Source organism: Mycteria americana, chromosome 18, assembly GCF_035582795.1.
Source record: "Mycteria americana isolate JAX WOST 10 ecotype Jacksonville Zoo and Gardens chromosome 18, USCA_MyAme_1.0, whole genome shotgun sequence".
Lineage (NCBI taxonomy): Eukaryota > Metazoa > Chordata > Aves > Ciconiiformes > Ciconiidae > Mycteria > Mycteria americana.
Genome location: NC_134382.1, coordinates 10,627,752 through 10,650,034, shown reverse-complemented (window position 1 = coordinate 10,650,034; position 22,283 = coordinate 10,627,752). Strand labels below are relative to the sequence as shown.

The following is a 22,283-nucleotide window of genomic DNA, read 5'->3' as shown; positions in this document are numbered from 1 at the left end:
CTTTAAGCCGCCGCTTGCGGCGTCGACGGGCGGAGCGCGTCGCGGGCCGGGTCCTCGTTTCCTCCGAGGGCGAGGTGGGCCCGCGGTAGCCGGTTTTCGGGGTCTCGGCCGGTGCGGTGAGTTACCGCGGCGCCCCGGGGGGGCTGCCTTTCCTGCCCCCGGCGGGTGCGGGCGGGCCGCTTCGCGGCTAGGCGGTGTCTCGGCTGCGCCGGGCGAGCCCTCCCCGGGCGGAGCGGCGGCGGGGCGGGCCTTCCCGCGGAGGAGGGCGGCTCCGGCGCAGCCGGGGCGGGGGAGCGCGGCGCCATGGCGGCGGCGGCGGCCTGGCCGGAGCTGGAGGCGGCGGCGCGGGAGCGGCGGCGGGAGCTGGCGCTGGCCGGCGCGGCGGTGGCGGAGCGGGTGGCGGCGGGCGGCGGGCGGCTGCCGGCGGCGCTGCTGGCGCTGCCGCTGCTGCAGTCGCTGGAGCTGAGCGGGTGCGCGGCGCTGCGGGAGCTGGGCCCCGGGCTGGCCGCCGCCCTGCCCGCCCTCCACACGCTGGTGCTGCGCGGCAACGCGCTGGGCCCCGCCGGGCTGGGCGCGGGGCTGGGCGGGCCGCTGCCGGCCCTCCGCCTCCTCGACCTCTCCGGCAACGGCCTGGAGGCGCTGCCCGCCGCGCTGGGCGGGGCGGCGGGCGCGGAGCCGGCGGGAGCCCCGGCCTTCCCGCAGCTGCGCAGCCTCAACCTGAGCGGCAACCGGCTGCGGGAGCTGGGCCCGGGGCTGGCCCGCGCCGCGCCGCAGCTCCAGGCGCTGCTGCTCTCCGGCAACCGCCTGCGGGCGCTGCCCGGCGGGCTGCTGCCCCCCGCCGCTGCCGCCGGCGGGCCCTTCCCGCTCCTCAGCCGCCTGGAGGCGGCCGACAACGAGGTGGCGGAGCTGGGCGCCGACATCGCCGCCCTGCCGGCCCTCAAGGTGGGAGCGGCCCCGCGGCCCCCCCCCCCGCCGCCGCCGGCCCGGGTCCCCGCCGCCGCCGCCGCTGACCACCCTGCCTCTCTCTTCCAGAGCCTGGACGTGGCCAACAACCAGCTGAGGGAGCTGCCCGCCGCGCTGGCCGACTGCCCCCGGCTGAAGGAGGCCAACTTCAGGGGCAACCAGCTGAAGGACAAGCGGCTGGAGAAGATGGTCAACGGCTGCCAGATGAAGGCCATCCTGGAGTACCTGCGGGCCGGGGGCCGCGGGAAGGGGAAGGCCGAGAGCGCCAGAGAGGAGGCCAGGAAGAAGAAGAGGGAGAAGCAGCAGAAGAAGGATGGCAGGGACGGGGAGCAGGACGAGCTGGAGGAGGCGAGCAAGCTGCTGGTGAAGGTTCTCCACGTCTCCGAAAACCCGGCACCCTTGGTGGTCAAAGCGAGCCCGGGCGTCAAAGATGTTCGACCCTTCATTGTGTGCTGCATACTGAAGGGAGTGAACTTAAAGCCGGGAAACGCTCTGAAGAGGTTCCTGTCCGCACAGGTAATTGCTGCGGTCTTGCGTTACTCGTTTGCAATGGGAACGTTGCTAGCAGCGTTGGAAATGGGCCGTTCTAGGCTCCTTCCAGCAGACAGGTTTCTGAAACTTAGAGTGAACTCTTCACCTAGCAGGTGGTGAGGATACGGCGGGATGGCAGCGCAGCGTGGCCTCTGCCAGCAGCATGCCGCCTAGTCGGTCTGTAATAAGTAAAAGTGGTTTTCATGAAGAACCTAGTAGGAGCTCCGATATTACCATGAGAGGGCGATGCATGCACACGCATTTGCGTTGCCTCTGTAACAACAGCTTGTTAGTGCTGTGGAACCTGTTGAAAACTAGTAATAGACCCGCGTCCACGTTAGAAGTACCTGGTTTGGCTCCAGGTTCCCTAACCTGAGCTAAAGCTGTCTTGCACGCCTGACCTTCCAACCGAGGTATCGTAACCACACACTCTCACCTGGCATGCTGCTTGCCTGTCCGTTAGATGGCAGGTGTTAGCTTCTTTCAGATTACGAGACTGGCCTATTTGTGATTGTTTTCTGATTTAAAACTGTTTATCTCCTAGTTGAGAAACATGTCGTGTGCTATCCTTCACTATCTTTACGTCTGGTTTGTAATTCAGATAAGATGATTTTGCAGGTGAAGAGAAGGGCTCCATTTAATGCAAAAGGGTTACTCAGCTAGCTGATAATGCTACAGACACTAAATACAGGAGAATCTGAACCCTAGAGGGAATAAATCACGTTGATGTTTTGATATATTTTGATGGCATTCTTTATGTTTTAGACTAAACTGCACGAAGACATCTGTGAAAAGCGGACAGCAGCCACAATTGCCACCCACGACTTGCAGTTGATCAAAGGTCCTCTGATATATGACGTTCAGCCTCCTGATGAACTGAAGGTAGGGCCAGTAGCATTGGTGGGCCTTTCCAATTTTTTTCCTTTTGCTTTCTGGAGCTCTATAGAACGGAAAGACTTTTTTTTTTCTTACTCTGTAGATGCTAGTAAAACTAACTCGAGGAACTTTAATTTAGAAGCTGTGCTAGCCTTCTTGCTATCCTGCTGTAACAAAGCCTGCTTGAACAAGCCTCGCAGAGCTACCTAGTATTACTGCAGGACCAGTTATGAGCGCATCTGTCCGAGGACTTAAGTAATCACAGAAAGCAGACGTAGGGGTTGTTTTTTCTCTGCAGGCATTCTGATCTTGCTTAATGTGTGCCTTTGCTTAGGGTGACTGAGGCATTGGTGTTTCAGTGTTGATCCTTTCTCCTGTGTTGTGGTGTTACCATCTTAATGTTCCCTGGAGGTCCGTATATGTTAGGATGTGCCTGGAGTGTGCTTGTTCGTATGAGTGCACCTCGAATGGCAGCAGCCTTCAAGTTAATTAAAATCAACTCAGGTTCTGTTGATTGACCCAGTCTTGAGTTGTTTATGTTGTTGCTTTCAAAGAAGAGGGGGGGAAAAAAAAAAAGCTTGCAGTACATTTGTGTGACAAGCTCTTAGACTGTACTTGTAATTTCAATCCAGAATATAAAAACAATACTACGAATTTGTCATCCTTATTTATTTAGGCGTATTTCAGTGTGTCCATTAATATCCTGCTTCCAGAACCCGTCTTGCTGGAGGACCGAACGAACAGTCAGGGCATTCTGACTCTTTGGGGCTGACCCAAAGTTTTTGTTGCATTCTGCTCTCTAGACACCCTGTGTTTGTAACTGTTCTGTGCACGTGGCCTGGTCCTCGGGAATGAATTCTTCGTTTTCCTGATGGCTTACAGAGCCTTTTGTACATGGCTTCTGTTATGAGACAGCAGGTTTTCACATTATTCAGTAAGTAATGACAATGAAGGAAGTGGCTAAGAAAACTGTCCACGCCTGGTTTAGTACTAGCGAATGAGCCTGGTTTTCGAGTGGGCGTTGTACCTCACACAAAGGTTTGAAGTCAATGTGATCATAGTAGTCCGTGTGAAATAGAAAGTTTATTTCCATACTGAATAAGGTGTTAGGAATGATGGCATACAGAAGCGTGGTTTTAATTATTGTCTTGCTTACAGGAGAGTTTTAATAAACCTAGTCTTTGAGTCACTCCTAAACTCAAACATTTGTTTTCTTGTGTGGTGTAGATAATGCCCCTGGGTCGAAAGGAGATCAAGGCAAAGGATCTTCTCCGTCAGCTGCAGTTAGAAGCTGAGGAGCAGAGGAAACAGAAGAAGCGTCAGAATGTTTCTGGCTTGCACAAGTCAGTATACTGATCTTTTGTGGTTTTTTTCATATGAATTTTGGTAACTCATATGGAAAAACAGCACTGAAGAAAATGTGCTTGAATGTATTACGAAGCATGTTCTGTAATGGTGATGGGGCTAACAAACCCAGCATGGGCTTTTAGGAGTTGAGATGAGAAACACTGAGCTGAATTTATATATAAAGAGTAACCTGGAGCGAAATGAGGATGATGAGTGCCTTCTCTTATTTCTAGCTGCATCAAGAGTAAATTCTTGTCATAGGAATTATTCTTAGAGGTAGCAAATATATTTAGAATAGCAAATAAAAGGAATTGAGGAGGAATGAAGTGTATGTCGTGCACATTCAATAAACTAAGCAAATCAGAGGTGTGGTAAATCTGCATGTAGTGACAGATGAACTATAAAGCAGAGCGTGGCACTGCCCTGTTCTGTTTACTGCTCATGCAGAGCTCACCGCCCATGTCCATCACTCGTACGCCTTGGGGAAATTTGCCAAGTAATGGTGGGAGAACTGTATCACCATAGTACGTAAGAGGGAAAATTAAGTAAGCTGTCTGGAAGAATCAGACAGTGAACTCTGATTTTCCTGTTTGAGCACTGGGATCTCTGAAGGCAGTAGAAGCATGTCTCTCTACTTTGACAGCGTGGATATTAAAATGTGAGTTCCTTTATGGTTCTAGCCTGTCACTTCCTGCAGCTGGTGGCTGTCCTCAGCTGTGTCACCATGATACCATTTTACTGAATTTTAGTGCTCTGACGTCTGTTTTTGCTACGTGGTAGATCAGGAACACACTAATTCGTTTTTGTTGCTATTTTCTGCCATTGTGTCCAGCTGCTGTTTCAGTTGCTCACTTTTTGCTTCTTTGTTTTTCTTGGCAGGTATCTCCAGTTATTGGATGGCAAAGATAACTACCCGTGTCTTGTGGATGCCGAAGGCGTTGTGATTTCTTTCCCACCTATAACCAATAGTGAGAAAACAAAGGTACTCTCTGGTAGTGGAAATACGTTAATGAGAATTAGGCAGTGTTTCTTTCTACCAAGAGATATTTAACTCCAGATTCAAAGATACATGCAGTTCTGTGAAACTTGTGATTGTGTTCAAGTAGAAATCTTCAAAGCCTGAATCTTCTCTGCTAGACTGTCAGATTGAGATGGGTCTTGGAGTTATATTTGTAACCTTTGTAAATCTGTAAAGGTCTGGCAAGCTGTTCCAAAGGCACCAGTTTGCCTTTGCAGAGATGGCTTTATTGAAGGGCAAGAATATGGTTTGCGACTTGTAAAGAAAGGCAGTACTTTGCCTCCGGTTGAATTGAATGAAAGCCTTTCATTCAGTTTGTGTATTGAAATGTTGCCAAGCGACTGTGGGTGAGTATGCTCCGATTCCTTACTTGCTTTACCGGTGAAATTCTTACAGATTAGAAAAGACACCTGTGATCTATTTCTGGAAGTGACAAGCGATACCAGTTTACAGATATGCAAAGATGTCATGGACACACTAATTCTAGTAAGTAGTTCGGTAAAATAATCCTGTCTGCTCTTGGTGTGCTTCTTAACAAAATGTTTTATTGCTCACATGTATTGAGAAGAATACAGAAGTTTATTATTGTTGTTGTTGTTATTATTCCCTCTCCTTCACTTACTCTTCTGTTCTTGCTGTATCATAAAAGGGTTTTATATTCTTGTATCCTGACTAACTGGCAGACCTCAAAACTCACCAGGGTAAATAATGTTGTGTTACCACAATTGGAAATTTATGGTTTGACTTTCGACACTTTCCCCTCGTTAGTGACTTTATGGCTTCAATTGCTGCCAATTAATTCTTTTAGGGAGATTTCTCACCTCAGCCTGCTGACAATTAGCTTGCTTGGTCCTATCATCGTTACAGAATTATCTTTCAGATGCTGTATTAGCAACAGGATGGTCTCATTAAATGCCATTCAACATGCTTTCTTTTAATTAAAGCTTTCTTACTGAAAAGGGTAAAACTTGGTATATGGCGAGTACGGGATAGGATGCTGTTAAATATTTTGCAAGATAAATGTATTTTTTCTTGTCCAGTTAACATAACCTTTAGAACACACTGGTGAAGGCTAACTGATTTGTGTAGTTGACACAAGGTGGTAACAGAGACAATTTCAAATGGACCGAAAGCAAACTCGGTGGTGGTGATCCTACAGCAGGCTCTTGTTGCTTAGACAAGTGCTTTGACAGAGCCAGAGTTCTGCGTTAAATGCAAAAAATTAAACTGTTCAGAAGGAGCGGGACCTCCTGGAGAGCACAGCAGTGATAACATCAAAAACGCTTTCGGTTTCCTGAGAGATTCTAACCCACTGAAGATGTTTTCATGCAGACGTTCCTCCAGAGGCTGGCCAGATCCACACTTTGGAAGCAGCCTGGAGTTGCTCTGAGGCCTTAGCTGCAGAATTAATCTTGTTTTCTGTATTTTGCTTTTAACAGAAAATTGCAGAACTGAACAGATTTACCTTGGAAAATAAGGAAGACTCGGGCTCGGATAACGAATCTGATGCTCTTTGTGGACCAGTGAATTTGAACCCCAGCCAAAATGTACAGCCGATGAATTTTCCATTGGTAGTGGAGCAGGTTCGAGTGGTGGACACCGATGGCAACTTGAAAGTACTTTATCCTTCAAAAACTGACCTAACCACAGTTTCCTCTCTTCTGACTGTAATACGTTAGCAGCTATCAAAACTAAGAAAATTATTACTTCCCCCCCCCCCCCCCCCATATTCAACAATGCAACTTGTATGCAGTGAGGCAGGTTTTTTTTAAAGGAAAGATGCAGTACATCCTGCCTGGGTATGTAAAAACTTCAAAGTTTGATCAAGCTACGGCAAGGAGTAGTGCATTCTTTCTTTCAGCCTTAATAGAAAGTCATCAGTATTCTGACTAGGTAGAGATAACAGCATCTTCAAATGCAAACTTAAAGGAAGTCAGAATGCATTAACTTGTAGAGAAAACCATTATGACATCCTAGCGTTTACAAAATGAGTGCAGTCATCTTTTTCTGCAAGATCGCTATTTCTTCCCGGTATGTTTCAGCTGGATTATTATTTTGGCAGCTTAAACTGAGAAGTCCAGTAGGTGACAGCATTGAAACTAAGTCATGTGCTATGTACCAATACTGAAGACGGAATGCAAAACTACGTCGCTAACATCTTATTCTGCGTAATTTTATTTTTGTATCTGGAGTAATTGTGAAAATTTAATTGCTGTCAGAACTTGAGGAATGAGTTTTAAAGTGATGGTTTCTGTGTTCAGACATTAACACAGCTTCCATTTTTAAGTGAAGTCCGTTGAATTGACTGCAGGGGTTGGTGTGTCCCAGTACGTTTTAGAGCCATCACCCATCCTTGTGGAAATCCCAGCTGTAGTAACCTTGTTGTGGACCTGTTGATCGAGCACTGAATTTATTCTTGATGATGAAGTTCAGTTCCGTTCAGAGGGCTAATGCTGCCTTACATCGACACTACTAAAGCTCCCTGTCTCCCCAAAATATAAGCAGTCTTGCCCAGCGTGACCCTCCTGGAGCTTTCTGTCACACTCCCACAGGAGGAGTGTTGGGGACACCTTCCGAAATACAGGTAGTGTGACTGGTTCTAATTTTTACAGACTGTGGGTGACTCTTATGTCCGGGCTACTACCTGTATGAGTGCAAACCTCTCCATAAGCTAGGGTGACCTACAGATGGACTTTTTTCTGTTAAAAATTATATAGAGCTTTAACTGAACTTCTAGATACCGTGTGAAGTAAGTCCACGTGTTGGGACTTGCATATTGAATGGAAAAATAAAACATTTCTTGCACTCATATGTCACTGTCACTTGTTTTGGCATTGGTGAATTTTCCAGTCATGTGACTGTACAAACTTGCCAAAGCAGCTATTGTATACTGCAAAAATGGTAATTTAATGCTTTCCAGCTACTTGTAGCCAAGCAGTCCTTACTAGTGCTTCAAGCTTCCCTGTGAAGTCGAATGTTTCTACAGACCAATGATTTACAGTGAATTGTGCTCCAAGTTGGTTGAAACAATTGAATTAGATATTCCTGCAGAACTTGATTTTAGGAAAATGAGTTTAATTTGTTAGCTACCATCTCAAAACCAAGGAACAGGAGCCTGAAGTTGGTGATGTATTCTGACTCGGCCATTAGGGCTGCTTTTCGGGCGTTAAAAGATGCTACCTTGTAGGACTCTTTCTCCTTCCCTTAGCACTGGTAGGTGATGAAGTAGACGTGTCGATGCTGTAGAGCGATGGGACCTTGACGCCTTTCTGTTTCAGCATCTGATAGAACTCCATCCGTTCGTTAATTATTTTCTGAAAATTAGGGATGTGTAAAGAGGTGGGAAAGCATTAGGTGGAGAGCAGTACTGCAAAGTGTTCTGTTATCAGTCCCTTGCCGGCTGCTAGAAGCAGAGTTCGAAAGAGCCACATACCTGCATTGCCTCCAGCACCTCCTCATCCGTGACCTCTGCCTGGGGAGGCTTGCTGCCTGCCGTACTGAACGTGGCCTGAATTATTTTGCTTCGGTATCTTTCAAACTTTTGATAAAAGAGGAAAGTAGGTGTGTTTAGTCTTTATACACAATTCTTTGGCATTTGCATGGATTTACAGAGACTACGCTGTCAGATTGGACAAAGTACTAGTGAATGATGAAATGGAAAGTCTGTTTATGTGAAATGACGGGCAGTTTGACTGGGCTTCACTGCAAGTACTGTGATAATGATGTGTTTCTGGGTGGACCGAGTCCCTTACCCAGGTATCAGGCTCTGTGCTTGCTACCAGGCACATATGCCTGCAGGAAATGGCTTTAAGGTGATAACCTGTTACTTTGAGCCTGGAAGGAGATTAGAAATCTGGTGATGTAACTGTTCTGAACTCGAGTTTCTCAAGGGCTTCTGGTATTTCAGGCCTGTTTGTTTTGTAAGTGACATAAGAGCTGCGTGCTAAAAAGCCGGGAAGCAAATGGACTGTTTCCTGCTCCTCTGGCCCTGTGGCTGCAAAGGGAAGCCGGGCCCCAAGAGCAAAGGACTGCAGTGTCCTGGTGCATCTCCCACGGTGGTTCTGCCCAAGAATGTCTCTAAGCTTTCAGATTCTCTGCTTGAAATGGTTGAAGTGTCTCCCAAGAGGGAGGTAGGAGGCTACACTTACCCTGCTGGTGATGCATTCAAGTGCCACTCTAGTTTGCAGCTCCCTGTGCTGCAGTGTCTCAGCTTGGCTCTGGATCGCCTCTTGGGCCCGTTGCTGCTTGTGGATGTGGTACCGGCTGGTCAGAACCTCTGCCTGTAGCTGGCTGACTGTCCCCTGTAACTCACTGATCAGCTTGTTCTGCTCAGCCAGTTTGGATTCTTGTTCTGTAACAACCTGAGGAGATACATAAATTAAGCCATTATTGTGAGGAAAAAAGTGAGCAGGCTTGGCTGCATCTTCCCAGTATCTGGTCCAAAAGCTTCTTGTATTTCCTGGGCAGAGTCTACAGACTAACAACCTTGCCAGTACTGGTAACTGTTATTACTTGGTGTTTTCTTTAAAATTACTGGATTGAGTAGGTTTTTTTAATGTGGCAAACTCCCCCAAGCCTAAAACAAGCACAACTAAGCAGCTAATACAAGAATTTTCTGTAGCGGCTTTGCACCAAATTTACCTGTCGAAGACTGCAGTTCTCCTTCTCTATTGTCACCATCATTTCTTCGGGTTTCTGTTCTTCTCTCAGGCTACAAAACTTAAGAGAAAATATGTTACACTTTAGTTTTACAGTTCACAGGTGCACCTCCTGTCTATGAGGAAAGGAACTGTTGCATAAAGCCCAAATTCCCTGCTGCCAGCTCTCCTAACAATGCCCAGCACGCTCTCGGGGGTACCTTGGTAGACATGGCTTGTAGCTGATTTTCTCGCTCTCTGAGCTTCTTTTGGAGCATTTCCTTTTCAGATTTGATTCTCCGAAGCTGGGATTCTTGGATCTCCAGTTGTCTTTGCAAGGAAGAGATGGCACCTGTAAGGTTGGCGTACTACTGTAAGCAAACCGAATCCCCGCCAAAAGCTTCATGGCATCTTTGTCAGGTAAGCGTAAGCAGAGCTGTTGTAACCGTCTGAGTATAGACCGTGGGCGAAGTTAACGCTTCAGCCACGGTGACACTGGTTCATAATGCATTTCATAGCACTTTGCTGGGATATGTATTAAACTTAACTAATGTCATTGCGTGAGGTAGGAGCTACTCTGAGGACCAACAGAGTTGGTAACACGAGCACAGCTTTGCCAGAGTGCTGCAACGCTGCTGGGTGCCCCAGAATACTGCTCAGGGCTTCCTCTGCAGGGTTCCCTCATGCGCTTCGCTTCTAAGCAGGGAGAGAAAGGTGTTTCGAAGTAAGCGGCGGTTCCGCCCCACTGTAACCAACAATCGAATGCAGGAGGGTTTGTGCTCACGCGAACGTAACCTAGGATTTTTTCTAGGTAAAAGAAGTGGCATCGCAAGAAGATTAACCTGGTAGCTAGGAGAACTGTGCTTTCTGGACGCCTTCCCCCGGTACCTGTGGCCATGCCGTAGTCATCCTTCGCTTTCTGCAGTTCCTCGCGGAGCTCTCGCTCGCCGTTCTGGAGCTCGGTGAGCTTTGCCACCCGCGCCTGCTCCTGCTGCAGGGCCCCGCGGGCGTCGGCGTGGCCGACGGCTTCCTCGGGGGCTGCCTTGGCAGGGCTCGCTCCTTCCATCTCCGCGCTGCAGGGAGGGCCGAGGACGCCTGCCCGGAGAGGGGGGCGGGGGGGGGCTCGGAACCGGGGCTGAAGTCCGAGGTGGCGGGGTCCGCCCTGGTGCCTGGCAAGGCGACTCGTCCCCTCTCCCGGCGTCGTCAGGCGCCGGCTGCGGGAGCGGGGGCTCGCTCGGGGCAGGGCCCGCAGCCTCCGCCCTCCCGCCGCGCCCGGCTGCCAGGCAACGGCGGCGGGGCCGCGCCTTCCGCTTCCGGGGCGGCCGGGCCGGGCCGGGCCGCGCCGCCGCCATGGGGCGGAAGAAGAAGACGCTGCACGACTACGCGGCCGAGTTCTCGGAGCTGGCGGTGAAGCGGCACCTCCTGGAGCGCGGCGCTGCCGGGGAGGCGGCGGTGGTGGAGACGCTGTACTGCACCTCCTGCCAGCTGCCCATGCGGGTGCGCCGCGACCGCATCCTCGAGCACCTCTCCTCCGGCCGCCACTACCGCAACCGCCGCCTCCTCCGCCAGCACGGCCTGCGCGCCCCGCTGCTCCTGTGAGTGCCCGCGCCCGGGCCGGCCCGGCTTCTCCCTGCGCCGGCCGGGGCCGCTGGGCAGCGGGGGGGTTGCGGGGAGCGGGCTGAAGGCGCGGGGCCTCTGCCCCTCGCTCGGCGAGGGGGAGCGGAGCCTCACCCCAAGCCCTCTTCTGTCTCGCCCAGCTCCGCAGGTCCGGACGTCGGCACCGGCCTGCCCCTGCAGCTCGACGCGCCCTCCCTGCTCTCCCAGCCGTCCTTCATCCTCGCCGCCAGCGCCGGCACCAGCGCCAGCTACGGCACGGTCCCCTCGCCGCCCTCCTACCCCAAGCCGCTGGCTCCCCACCGCCCCGTCGCCGCCAGCTCCCCCGCCAGTGGGGCCGCCCCCAGGGAAGACCCGACGCCTTCCACCTCCGCCAGCCACCCCTCGGCGCTTGCCGCCTTCCACATGAGGATCGCACCTGCCCCCTCAAAGCAGCCTGGCCAAAGGGGGGCTGCGCCCGAGGCCTCCGACAGCCCGGCGCCCGCCGGACGGCACGGCAGCGCCGGCAGCGGCGTTGGCCTCGCCCTCTTCGGCGTAGGGCTCGTTAATAAAGCCTTGTTTCAAAGCCTGATGGAGGAAAACGGCTGCTGCTTGCTTTACGTTGTGGAGGATCAGCTGGAGGAGGTGGAGCGCGCCTTCGGTGCCGAGTTCCTGGCCGGCACCAGGGTGCTGCGGCAGCAGGACGCCGATGTCGCGCTCAACGATCAGCGGTACTGTCCGCCGCTAACTCCCGTGCGTGCTTCTTCCCTGCCGCGAGGCTTGGGGCGAGCGTCTCCGCGCAAGGCTTGCTTCCCCCTCTGGAAAATGCCGCTGCGCCGTAGTGGAGCCAGACTGTGCTTGTCTGGCCCCACGTATGGGAATGGAGCGAGACCGAGGGGCTGTTACAGGCCACGGCTTACATAGCATGTCATCTGCCCATAGAGGCTTCAGAAGTCCCTGAGAAGCTTAGCTTGGCTCACATGCCCAGAATCAATGGAAACTCGGAAGAGTTCAGTTGCAGGCGGTTTTGTTAAGAAATATAAAAACCCCTTGTTTTCCTCCATTCCCATAGAGCAATAGACACACGTTCCTGCTGCCTACCAGTTTTTCTGCCTCGAAGCAGCTGGCTGACTTTGGTGGCTCTTTTGAAACTGTTTGAGATAAGCGAGGATCGCTGTAAATAGGAAAGATTGTGGCGTTGTGCTTTACAGCTGAACTGAACAAGTACCATCGAGTGATGTGGTTACAGTCAGTTCTCAAATTGGTATTTTAAATACCATTGCAAAAGTGAAAGGCAGAGCTTTTCAAGAAAGATGGGTTTGATATTAGAAACTAAAGAATGGTAATAAGCTAAGATGTACCAGTCACTTGTTCAGCAGCTCTACCGCATACTTTTGATTTCACTGTATGTGTTAACTAGCAGGATTTAACTCATTTTCAAAGGACACCTTTAAAAGACTTTCTCCTTTAAGATGCAGGAAGGGCAATGCAATTTCATTGTGCCACTTGTAATTTTAACCTTTATAAGTCATCCCGTATTTCATCCTTGCAAGCAGGTACAGAGTTCCCTTTATAACAGCTTGCTCTTCTGGAGCAACGGGGTTTTATGTCTTTTTTTTAACTCTTTCGCAAAGTTTAAGGCGGCTATCGTAAAAATAACTGTAACTGAAAGGAGCTTTTGAGCGTTGTTCATTCTAGGAAAAACCTTATCTTCACTGAAGATCTTTCTTTTGACCTCTGCAGAGTCTCTGGAGCCATTATTTGTTCGCCACCTGAAGAAGCCTCTGAGATTGTAATAGATGCTTTACGAGCGGGTAAGAGGAACAACTGACAACTCGGCTTTTATCTGTAGTTAGTAGCACACGTTGAGGCAGACCTTGTATGTTTGCTAAACGCTTCAAATGTGAATGCTTTCTCGTTTCAGCAGTGTCCCTTGAGTTGTGCAGACTATCTAATTGCATAATTAAAGAGAAAGTCCACTGATGACACTGCTGTTAATGGCTTAACACCAATGGAGTTTGTACCGTGCTGGTCCCAGTGCAGCTGCGGAGTGTCTAGTCCTAGAAATACCACTAGGACTCAAAGGAGAGCTGGCTGTCAAAACAGTCACGCTTCTTGGGGTCTGTAACCAGCTAGCAAAACCACAGCTGGAGGCCAAAAGGGAGTTAGTAGCATCAACAAATAAAACTCCATGCTGCAGTTTCATCAAACGTCCTTTCTAGAATGTAATGATATGTATATGTTATTGCAAGATAAAAACATTTTGCGCAGACCGTGTCTTGCCTTCAGTCCTGTGTTCTGTACCATTTTGCACAGGAAAAGGTGTATTTTGCGAGAGGCTGCCCAGTTTTGACAGGCAGACGGCAGAAGCTTGTTTCGATGAAGCTGACAGATGTGGAAGGCCATTGGTGTGTGGGTTCTACAAGTAAGACTAGCATTTTTCTTCTGATTTATCCTTGATAAGAAGCACGTCTCTGAAAGTAGCATTGATTCCTCAGGCTTTCCTGAATTTGTCCTCAAATAAACTTAGTTTCACTGCTGCTTGTTAACGTTGTTCATCTGGGAGTTAATTGGATTGGATTAATTCTTCATGCTTAATGGAGATAAACTCTAGCTGTCATAAGATTAAAATAAATGTTCACTCGATTGGATGCTGGTGGAACTCAAATGATGAAGCTTTCAAGATGTGAAAGCTTCACTTTTTTTTTTGAATGGCCAAAGGCAGTTGGGGTCCACACCTCTGCAGTCCTTTCGAGGTTTTGCAAATGCTACAGCTAGTTGAGCTTCAGAGAAGGAAATATTCCGACAGTGCTGTGCCATTCTCCGAGGCACTTTCTTGGTCTGTGGTTTTAGGACGCTTTTTGCCTATGGTTTTTTGTGCATGTACAACCACCAGGTCAGGCAGGTCTGTGATTTTATTAAGCGTGCAGCTACTGAGACCTGCTTTGCACTGCTCTGTTGTAACGCATTTAGTCTGCAACCCTGCTCAGTCTAGTAATGCCCTACGGCATTAAACTTTGCTCATGTATTAGACTTCCTTATGCAACTTCTGCCCATATGTGTTGTATTTTTTCTGGATCTGAGGGTATCTCTCCTTTTTTCCCTGTTTGACAGCTTTGTTGCAGCAAACTAGAAATAACATTGGAAGAAGGTCAGTGAATTAGCTACGTTCTTTAAAATAGCAGACAAAAAGGCTGCTCTTTGATTATATTTTCATAATACTGAAAACTCTTCCTTTTTTGTAATGTCTTTGTATTTTCACTGATTTGCTAATTATATTCTGTACTTACTTAGATGATGTTGATCCTGTGAAACGTAAGTACGTGTGTTAGCAAATACAAGTGAAAGCTTAGAGTAACTCTTCAACAAAAGAACGAGCGACCTTTTGAAGTTCCTTTTAGAGCACCGTCTTTAGGGCGACATTGACCCCATCCACTACTTAACTTTCCACTCAGATTGAATTTCCAGACACTGGGGTCTGCAGAGAGCTGCATTTTACCTGCACCTTCTTTTTATGCCTTTAGAAGGCATGGTGCTTGAGGATTATTAACCTTGAGGATTGCAAACTACGTGGCCATGAAAATTCGGCTTGCTGTTAGAATTACTGGCCTATCTGATGGGAATAGATTAATAAATCTTTATAAAGTGATATTTCCACTTGTGACCTTACGTCTGGACCTTTAAGATTAAATAGTTGAAACAGAAGGAAAGTAGATTAATTTTAATTCGCTTCCGCTCTGTTAAACTTGCGGGAGCTCAGGGAGCTCTGCTAAAAGCCAAGAATGCTGCTTTAAACTTGCGCCCAGTATTGAACACCATACGCTGAGTGGATGTAGGTTGTTAGTAAACACACCTGATCATTTGTGCTCCTCTGCTGAGAATAGTTAATTTTGTTGCAAATAAAACTTATTTGGACAAATATATATGTATTTTATATACACTAATACGTAATTACACAAAATATCTGCCCTATATTTGCCTTTTCCATTTGAGTGCTATATGTACGGGTCTGATCCCAGCCATAAGGCTGAACCTCAGCTGAGGTTTTGGTCAACACTCAACTGAATATAAACTTGTAGGCAGGGCTCTGAGAAGAGCTGTAGGTAATTTACTGGACCTTTAAATGCTTTTAGTCCCCATAGTTTAATTTCTTCATTAAAGTTGTTAGTTTAAGTCTTCACAAGTGCAGATATTAGGCTCGTTTGCAAGAAGCAAAAATTCATACATAATAAGTGTCTGAACTTAGAAAGCTGTGTCTAACCCCGTCTGTCTGGTGAGGTTCGTGTCGCACGCTCGCCGCTGTCTGCCATGAAGTCGGCCTCGTGCACCGCAGCGGTAACGGCGGCCCAGGTGACCTCCTTCCCTCCCAAACGCTGTACCGCATTCCTTGTTTCTCTTTGAAGGCGCTTTGACCCAGCACTGCAGTTCTTGTACAAGAAAGTCCACGACAGCCAGGCGCTGGGGAGGATCCACCGGATATCAACGATTAGCAGCATATATCCAGCAGCGTCTCTGAGCTTCCTAAAAACATCAGGTACTGAGTAGCTTTCTTCTGAAAAGTTCGTTCTCAAAGGACTGGAAATGTATCTTGCCCAGTGTTCTGGTGGAAAGTCCCCTATGTTTATATAGCCCTAAGATGCCTGAGTTTTCTTTTGAGGAGCATTTTCTTTACCAATCTTTATTTTTGTTGCGTTTTTCTGTTTGCTTTTAGTTTCTTCGATGTAGGGGGCTTTTTATATCGACCTCAGTACAGTTCAGAAATGTACGTTGACTGTGGGTTTTAAATGTGGAGACCTTAATGCCCAGTTTTGCTCCTTCCAGGTGGAATTTTTTATAATGCTGCTGTGCACGATATAGATATTATCAGTTTGTTGTTGGGAGAGCGTGCACCGGATACAATATTTTCATTGGGGCATGCATTCTGTGCAGGTAAGAATAAATCTTTTGGTAGTTTATTGTGTACCTCTGGACTTCAGTACTAAAATTGGGAGGAAAGAGTGTACGAGAGCACAGTAGCCGTGACATAATTGTTCCATCATAGAACAGCTGAAAAAATAGTCTAGTGAAATAGAAGGCAAGTTTCTCAAGAAGTTGTGTAGACAGGTATTTAGCGATGATTTCTGAATTTTGTCAATTCCCTGCTGATGTGGAGCTGTTGCTGTAGAGGTATTGCTGAACTCTGCTCTGCGTGGCAATTGCGGGGTATCAAGTTTGCCATTTGAAAACCAGAGTGCAGAAAATAATGAGCAAAGCTTTGTGCTTACAAGAATGTCAATGCAGTCTTTTTCAGTTCTCTGCTTTCTCTGATTTCTCTGGCACTTTCCTGTTGATCTCAGCACAGTTAAAGATGTGAATTTACTCTGGATTGTGTCAAACTGCTGGGCGCACTCTGGGTTACCAGACTAATTTAAACTAACCATAAAACTGGAAGCTGCCATTTTTTAAATGGAAATGCAGAGTTTTAATTAGGTAATTGCAGCTGCCGCCAACCTTGACTGGCTGTTGTTAGAAGGTGTGGTATGCAATGTTATAATCTATGGTAAAGCACTGAAATGCAACAAACAAAATGCCCCAGGGAGGATTTTGTACCATCTGCCTCGTTCTAGCTACGTGCTGGAAGTTGCCTGATCTTGGTTGTAATAAGCTGCAAAGGCAAATGTGTTTGGAAGAAGAAGTGGAAGCCTTCTTTAGGGAGAGCCACGGGCTGGGAAGGCGGAGTTCAGGCCCAGGGGCTGTGTGTTTCTGCAGAGCTTGTTGTTCTCCATCAGAAGTGCCGATAAAGGTAAACCAGCTGGTGTACGTTGCAGAAAGCGCTTTGCTGTCGCCATTGCTTCCTGTTCGAAGGTATTGTAGAGCTAGTGTCGCCTCTTAAAGGAAGAAGAGCACTTTGTAGTCGTAGTACTTGCTGGTTTGCTGTTCCTGGTGTGAGTGAGTGCCTTTTTTGTCACTCAGATATGGCCTACTTGAAGGATGCAGACACTGTAGCGGTCAGCATGAAATTTCCTAGCGGAGCAATTGTTACTTTGGACATCAGTCAGCACTGCACTAAAAGCTGTGATCAGAGACTAGAGGTGCGTTCTTACTTTTAAGTCAAGTCTGTCGCGACACCGCAGGCTAGCGCAAGTTTTACCCTGTATGTGTTCACGTGGGGCAGTATGTGTTGTGCCCCGTGCGTATGCCTGCAAGCACGTTTCACAAAACACCTCTCTACCTCGGCAGCAGTGGGTTGCTTGTGTGTGTTTAATTTACAATCCGCTTTCTCTTTTGTTACCTGAATTTTGCCTCTGTTTACATGTGTGCTGTTGGGGTTATAAGCTGCATGCAGTCATACTAGAGCAGGAATTGGTGTCAGCTCTCCTGAGGCTGAAATGTTGTCGCACAGTTCATTTGTTGTCTTTCCAGGTGTTTTTAGGTGTATAGCAAGCCATGAGTTAAAGATATTAAAGAGGAAGAAAAGTGTAAACTCAGAGGCAAATTGTCTGTAAATTCCTCAAGTCATGAATTATAACAGATGCGTGGGCTGGATTTGGGGAGTAATATCTGTTAAATGCTTACAAAAAGAAAAAAAAAAAGTGGAGGTATCACATAAGCGGAAGCCACTGTATAACAACACGTACCTGGTCTTTTCTGTCGTGTCTGATCCATACAAGGGGGTATGTCGGTTGTGGCTTCTAAAATTAGGAGTTACTTTTTTACTTGCTTGTACAAACCAGGGCTTCTATAGACTAGCCAGGTGTTTAAGGTCGAAAGCAGGATAACTTAAAAATGTTGTTCTCTTTCCTGTTTGCTGCCTTCCCTGCAGGTTCACGGTTCTCAAGGAACGTTACGGGTAGATAATCAGAATCCCCTGGGGATTACGGAGCACGGGACCTCGGTATCCATATATTCACATACCCAAGCTGATCGCTACAGGGATGCACACAGGGAGCTCTTTCGACACTTCCTGAGAACCCTGAAAGGTAGGACGAGGCTTACGGTAGTGGCTAGCGTTGCTTTGGATTTGCTTTCTACGAAAACTTCCCTTGGAAGCTGTTCCAATAACAATTGCAATTTGGTGTTTGTGTCTGAAATCCCAAAGAGAAATGAGTAGGTGTGAAAAATAGGAATGCGATTCGTCATGGTTAAGGTTAAGCCAGTGTTGTGCAGGTGATGAGCAAGCTCCCCATAAGTAAACACGGGGTTTCGCAGGCTGGGCTGCCGCCCTCACAAGCGCTGGGGTTCTCAGCAGATGCATGTTGAGCACAACAGTGCATGCAGCTCGGTAAAAAACATGCGCGGAGTGGTCAGCCTCCGAAGAGCTGGTAGTTCGATGAAAGTGCGAACAACTAACCTTGTTTCAGTAAATGAAAGTGAATGACTTGGCTTCGTTGGGGGGTGCGCTTCTTTTCTCACTTTCAAGTCAAGTGAGATGGGTGAGGGATGGAGTGTTGATCTGAAACTGTTCAGAGAAGAAATGAAAATTGGGAGGGAAAATTACGTTGGACCTTACTGTCATTTGTGAAGAAAGCAGCCATTTATAACAGCAAGGAGACCCTCATCTAGAGTCCTGGCTGCCCAGAAGGAATAAAAACATTTCTGTTCTGCTGGCTGCATCGACAAAAATACAGGATTTTAGTCACAGGACAGGAAGGAAGAGAGGGTTGAAAGTTTCCTTTTAAAATCTGAAGCCCCAGCTCCGGGAGCTGGAGGGATGCCGTGGTGGGCGGCGATGTGCCAAAAGGCAGAGCAGGTGATAATACGGGTTTCATCCAGTGCTTCATTCACAGAATCACAGAATCGTATAGGTTGGAAAAGACCTTTAAGATCATCGAGTCCAACCGTAAACCTAACACTACCAAGACCACCGCTACACCATGTCCCTAAGCACCTCATTCCTTGTCCCTGCAGGCAAGGAACCCCCCGTGATAACCAAAGAGCAGTTTCTCTGGACGATTCAGGTCGCTGCAGCTGCTGAACAGTCCTGGAGAAACGGATCCGCTGTTGACTTGCGCAACGAAGCAATAGATTCGTCTGTAATCAAGACTGAGATAATGTGATACACGCTGCTGTTTTCTGAGGTGAAGGATAACTGTTAAGCTGTGCTACAGTGAGGTCTTTCCACCTAGCGATGTCTCCACTGTAACCTTAAAATAAGACTTGCGGTTTTGATGTTTCCACTGGGAATGTGGAGAAGACGGAGGCACTTTTGAACCAGAAGTGCTCGGCGCTGAGGCTGTGGATGTTTCTTAGCCGCGTCAGCCAGAGCCCTCGAGAAATTCTGGGCAATTTCATCCAGGCGGCTTTTCCTCCTGGAGAGCTCTGCTGGCCGTGGAGCTCTGTTTGCCTGGGAGAAGACCGATGCTCCTGGGGCCGTGGTAAGGTGGTGTAGACCACCACTGTCCGTGATGGGAACGGTGCAAGTGGGTGGCTTTCCTGGCAGCTTCGCAAGCGAGATGGTGTAATGCTCCAGAAAAATACGGGAGCACCCGTCTGGTCCATGCTCATTTCCCTTCAGTATATGCAGGAATGTGACTTCTGTGCTGAACTCGCCTCTGGGCCTCCTATTTATTGTTTTGTTTGTTCTTTTTACTGGGTTTTCTAAACCTTTTTGAAGAGAAATTATGATCTCATTTTCTTGGGGAGTGGGGAAAAGACATGAAAAAGCAGAGCGGGAGACTTCCGACCATCCTGACGTTAGAGAGATGAGACTTTGTAGCAGGGCCATAAATTAAGGCTATTCCATAGAGGAGCAACGCACTTGGGCATTTCAGTAATAAGCACTGCATTATTAAAGTTTTTTTTCAGAATGCAATCTGTGAATTTGTACAGGGGCCCTGTACAACATCTGTTACCGAGACGTGCGGCTGCTGGGTGGGTTATTCGGCACCCGGGCTGAGCGTTGTCTGATTACTCACGGCAGCAGCAAGGTAGCTGTCTGGAGGCTGTTGTTTTCCTTGCTTAAATGCAAATGTTGTATGTTAACATTTTAGTAGCAAAATTGAACTAATAATCACGTTGCTTGAGTGTAGGAAGGGCACCTGAGTATCTATGTTAAAGGTTGTTTTTTTTACAGTCCAGCAGATTTGGAATATACACCACAGAAAAAGATAGTGCCTTCAACAACAGGCAAGTCTGCTTTTAAACCAGGTTCTTGGTACCTTTTTATCCTTGTGTTGAGCTTATTGCAGATGTATAGATTTGACTATTCTTGTCTGTTTCTCACACGCCAGTTTTCAAGATCTTTTGAAAGCTTTTTTTATTGCATTAAAATAATGTCCTTGCCTTGAGTGTTAGTTTATAAACGACACTTCTTGCAAGACTCTTTAGTTCAATCAATTTCCAATTCCTACATATGCAATATATATTACTAAAACTAGAAATAGCGGTGACGTTTATAACTAAAGACAACTCTCTTGTGGAAATTGTTTTTAACGGTGTAATTTTTCAAACTCAGAAAAGCTATGTCTTAACGATAAAGATTGCTATCAATTTCATTCTCTATTTTCTAGTCATTTATTGAAAAAAAAAAAAAATTTACCTATAAAGAAGTAGACGTTTGCCTCTCTGTAATCACTATAGCAATTTATTAACAGCAAGCGGGATTCTTTCCGTTTTGGTGGGGTTTCCAGGCTGGCTCTGTGCAGGTGAGACTCGTGTGGGACGTACGCTTCCTCCCGCGGAGCGCTGGGAACGGAAAGCAGCACTGAGAGCTTTCGGGGAGGGGTAAGGCTGCTTGCATACGGGGAGCAAACTGCTCTCGCACGCTCCCCCAGAGCAGTAACCCTAGTCGTGGAGGAAAGCTCTCTGCTGCCTCGGGCCGGTTGTCCTGATGTCTGTACGGAGCAAAGGGCCTGTTAACGGCACCGGTGCTTTGGCAGCTGCTCCTGCGCAGAACTGCGGCTCTTTGTAGCTTCGTGGTTGCTTGATGAAGCAAAGCAACTTCAGGCCCTTCAAGGTCTTACACTTTAAGGCTTATGCTGGTATAGGAGGACACTTTCCGTACGATATAAGCGAGACTTTAGTTGCCAGATGTTGTAATTCCCACGTGCTTTTATTGTGTTACAAAAAAAAAAAAAAAGAGAAACCACAGCTATAAAAATAACACATTTTCCAAAGATAACATTACAAAAAATACCATTCCTACCATGGTTGGAGTGTATCGGTTAATACTGCCGGACGAAGCCTTAGTTAACATTGAAAACACGAACGATTGTTTCAAAACCTTTAAAGCATTAAAGTGCTTTAATTAGCCATTATCTTAGGACGTAGGTTCACATTTCAGCAACGCCAAAGGAGTCGGGTTCCTAATCGGGGTAGTGTAGAGGGGCGTAATGGCCTCCAGGGCCGTGCGCTCCCACCTGCGGCTCGCCCCGGGCGGGAGAGCAGAGCAGAGCCCATCGCCCGAGGGAGAGGAGGCCACCTCCTGCGTGCCCGAGGCTTGGAGCTGCTGTTGGACCCCAAGATGAAGGCGACGGAGGGAGGACCTGGGACCGGGGCTGCTGTTACGGCACGTACAGGGTGCGCGCTCGCGTTCCCCGTGATCCTCCCTTCGAGCGGGGACAGACGCTGGCCTGCAAGGAGGAGAAGGCGCGTCTCCGAGGCGAGCCCTGAACGTCGTAGGTGGGACTCGAGCTGCTCTTCTTTTGCCCTACAGGTTGGAGGGTCCAGGGCTTTTTGAAGGGTCTCCTAGCTCCTTCCCCAGCCTGGGGGAGGTGGGAAATAGTTGTAGGTCTGAATTCTGGAGGCCTCCGTCGCAGAGGCGATGCGGGGGGGGAGATGCAGCAGTGGGAAGGTGCCGGGCAGCGTCGTTTCTGCATGGATTCCCTCAGGCTGCCCGAAACCTCGAGCGACCCAAAGGAAGCAGCTCCCTGCCCTCCCTCGCTCCCTCCGTCCAGCGGCAGCCCCTGCGGCCTTTGAGAGCCCTTGTGGGATGTCGCCTTTCAAAATGTGTGCTCGCTAGTCGGGGAGGGAGGGAGGGAACGGACACACCCGCTTGCGTCCTTGCTTTCTGCTGAGGTTTTTTCCCCGGCCTGAATCAACAGACAAATTGCACCGGGGAAAAAATGACCAGAAACAGAAAACAAAACTGGAAAGACCTCACGTGGTCACCTAGTCCACCTCCTTGCTCCAAAGTAGGATCAAATTTACGCCTCCCGTGTTCCTGCTCGCTAGGTTTAACCTGTCTGCAAACTGCCCCGATGGAGCGGGGAGGGATTATCCAGACCTCTGACTTCCCAGGAGGATTGACGGGCTCACCCCCTCCTCTGCAATTGCGTGAAAGATATTCAGAGGAGGAAAAAAAAATTGCATTTTGAATAGATAAGGCTGGAGACGTGATT

The 22,283-nt window shown here is 48.4% G+C and overlaps 2 protein-coding genes across 2 annotated transcripts; both read left to right on the top strand.

The window, feature by feature from the left end:
* The first annotated feature begins 281 nt into the window (after window positions 1-281).
* Window positions 282-8,301, top strand: LRRC47 (leucine rich repeat containing 47). Its single transcript, XM_075520401.1, has 7 exons — window positions 282-942; window positions 1,033-1,479; window positions 2,260-2,376; window positions 3,598-3,713; window positions 4,597-4,699; window positions 5,132-5,221; window positions 6,175-8,301. Exons 1-7 carry the CDS (start codon window positions 304-306, stop codon window positions 6,412-6,414), a joined length of 1,752 nt encoding a protein of 583 aa, XP_075376516.1. The 5' UTR covers window positions 282-303; the 3' UTR covers window positions 6,415-8,301.
* Window positions 8,302-10,362: 2,061 nt separating this feature from the next.
* LOC142418489 (myo-inositol 2-dehydrogenase-like) lies at window positions 10,363-21,150 on the top strand. The gene is made up of 9 exons (XM_075520400.1): window positions 10,363-10,967; window positions 11,130-11,696; window positions 12,709-12,779; window positions 13,282-13,390; window positions 15,369-15,499; window positions 15,787-15,894; window positions 16,918-17,036; window positions 17,768-17,924; window positions 18,853-21,150. The coding sequence occupies exons 1-9, from the start codon at window positions 10,723-10,725 to the stop codon at window positions 18,999-19,001; spliced, it is 1,656 nt and encodes a 551-aa protein (XP_075376515.1). The 5' UTR covers window positions 10,363-10,722; the 3' UTR covers window positions 19,002-21,150.
* The last annotated feature ends 1,133 nt before the right edge of the window (window positions 21,151-22,283 follow it).

Excerpts from the sequence above, each read along its gene's own strand:
- LOC142418489 (XM_075520400.1), top strand. The coding sequence starts at position 10,723 with ATGGGGCGGAAGAAGAAGACGCTGCACGACTACGCGGCCGAGTTCTCG. Across the intron at positions 13,391-15,368 it reads TTGGTGTGTGGGTTCTACAA|GCGCTTTGACCCAGCACTGC; the intron begins GTAAGACTAGCA and ends TTCTCTTTGAAG. Across the intron at positions 17,037-17,767 it reads GCTGTGATCAGAGACTAGAG|GTTCACGGTTCTCAAGGAAC; the intron begins GTGCGTTCTTAC and ends CCTTCCCTGCAG.
- LRRC47 (XM_075520401.1), top strand. The coding sequence starts at position 304 with ATGGCGGCGGCGGCGGCCTGGCCGGAGCTGGAGGCGGCGGCGCGGGAG. Across the intron at positions 943-1,032 it reads CCGCCCTGCCGGCCCTCAAG|AGCCTGGACGTGGCCAACAA; the intron begins GTGGGAGCGGCC and ends TCTCTCTTCCAG. Across the intron at positions 1,480-2,259 it reads AGAGGTTCCTGTCCGCACAG|ACTAAACTGCACGAAGACAT; the intron begins GTAATTGCTGCG and ends TTTATGTTTTAG.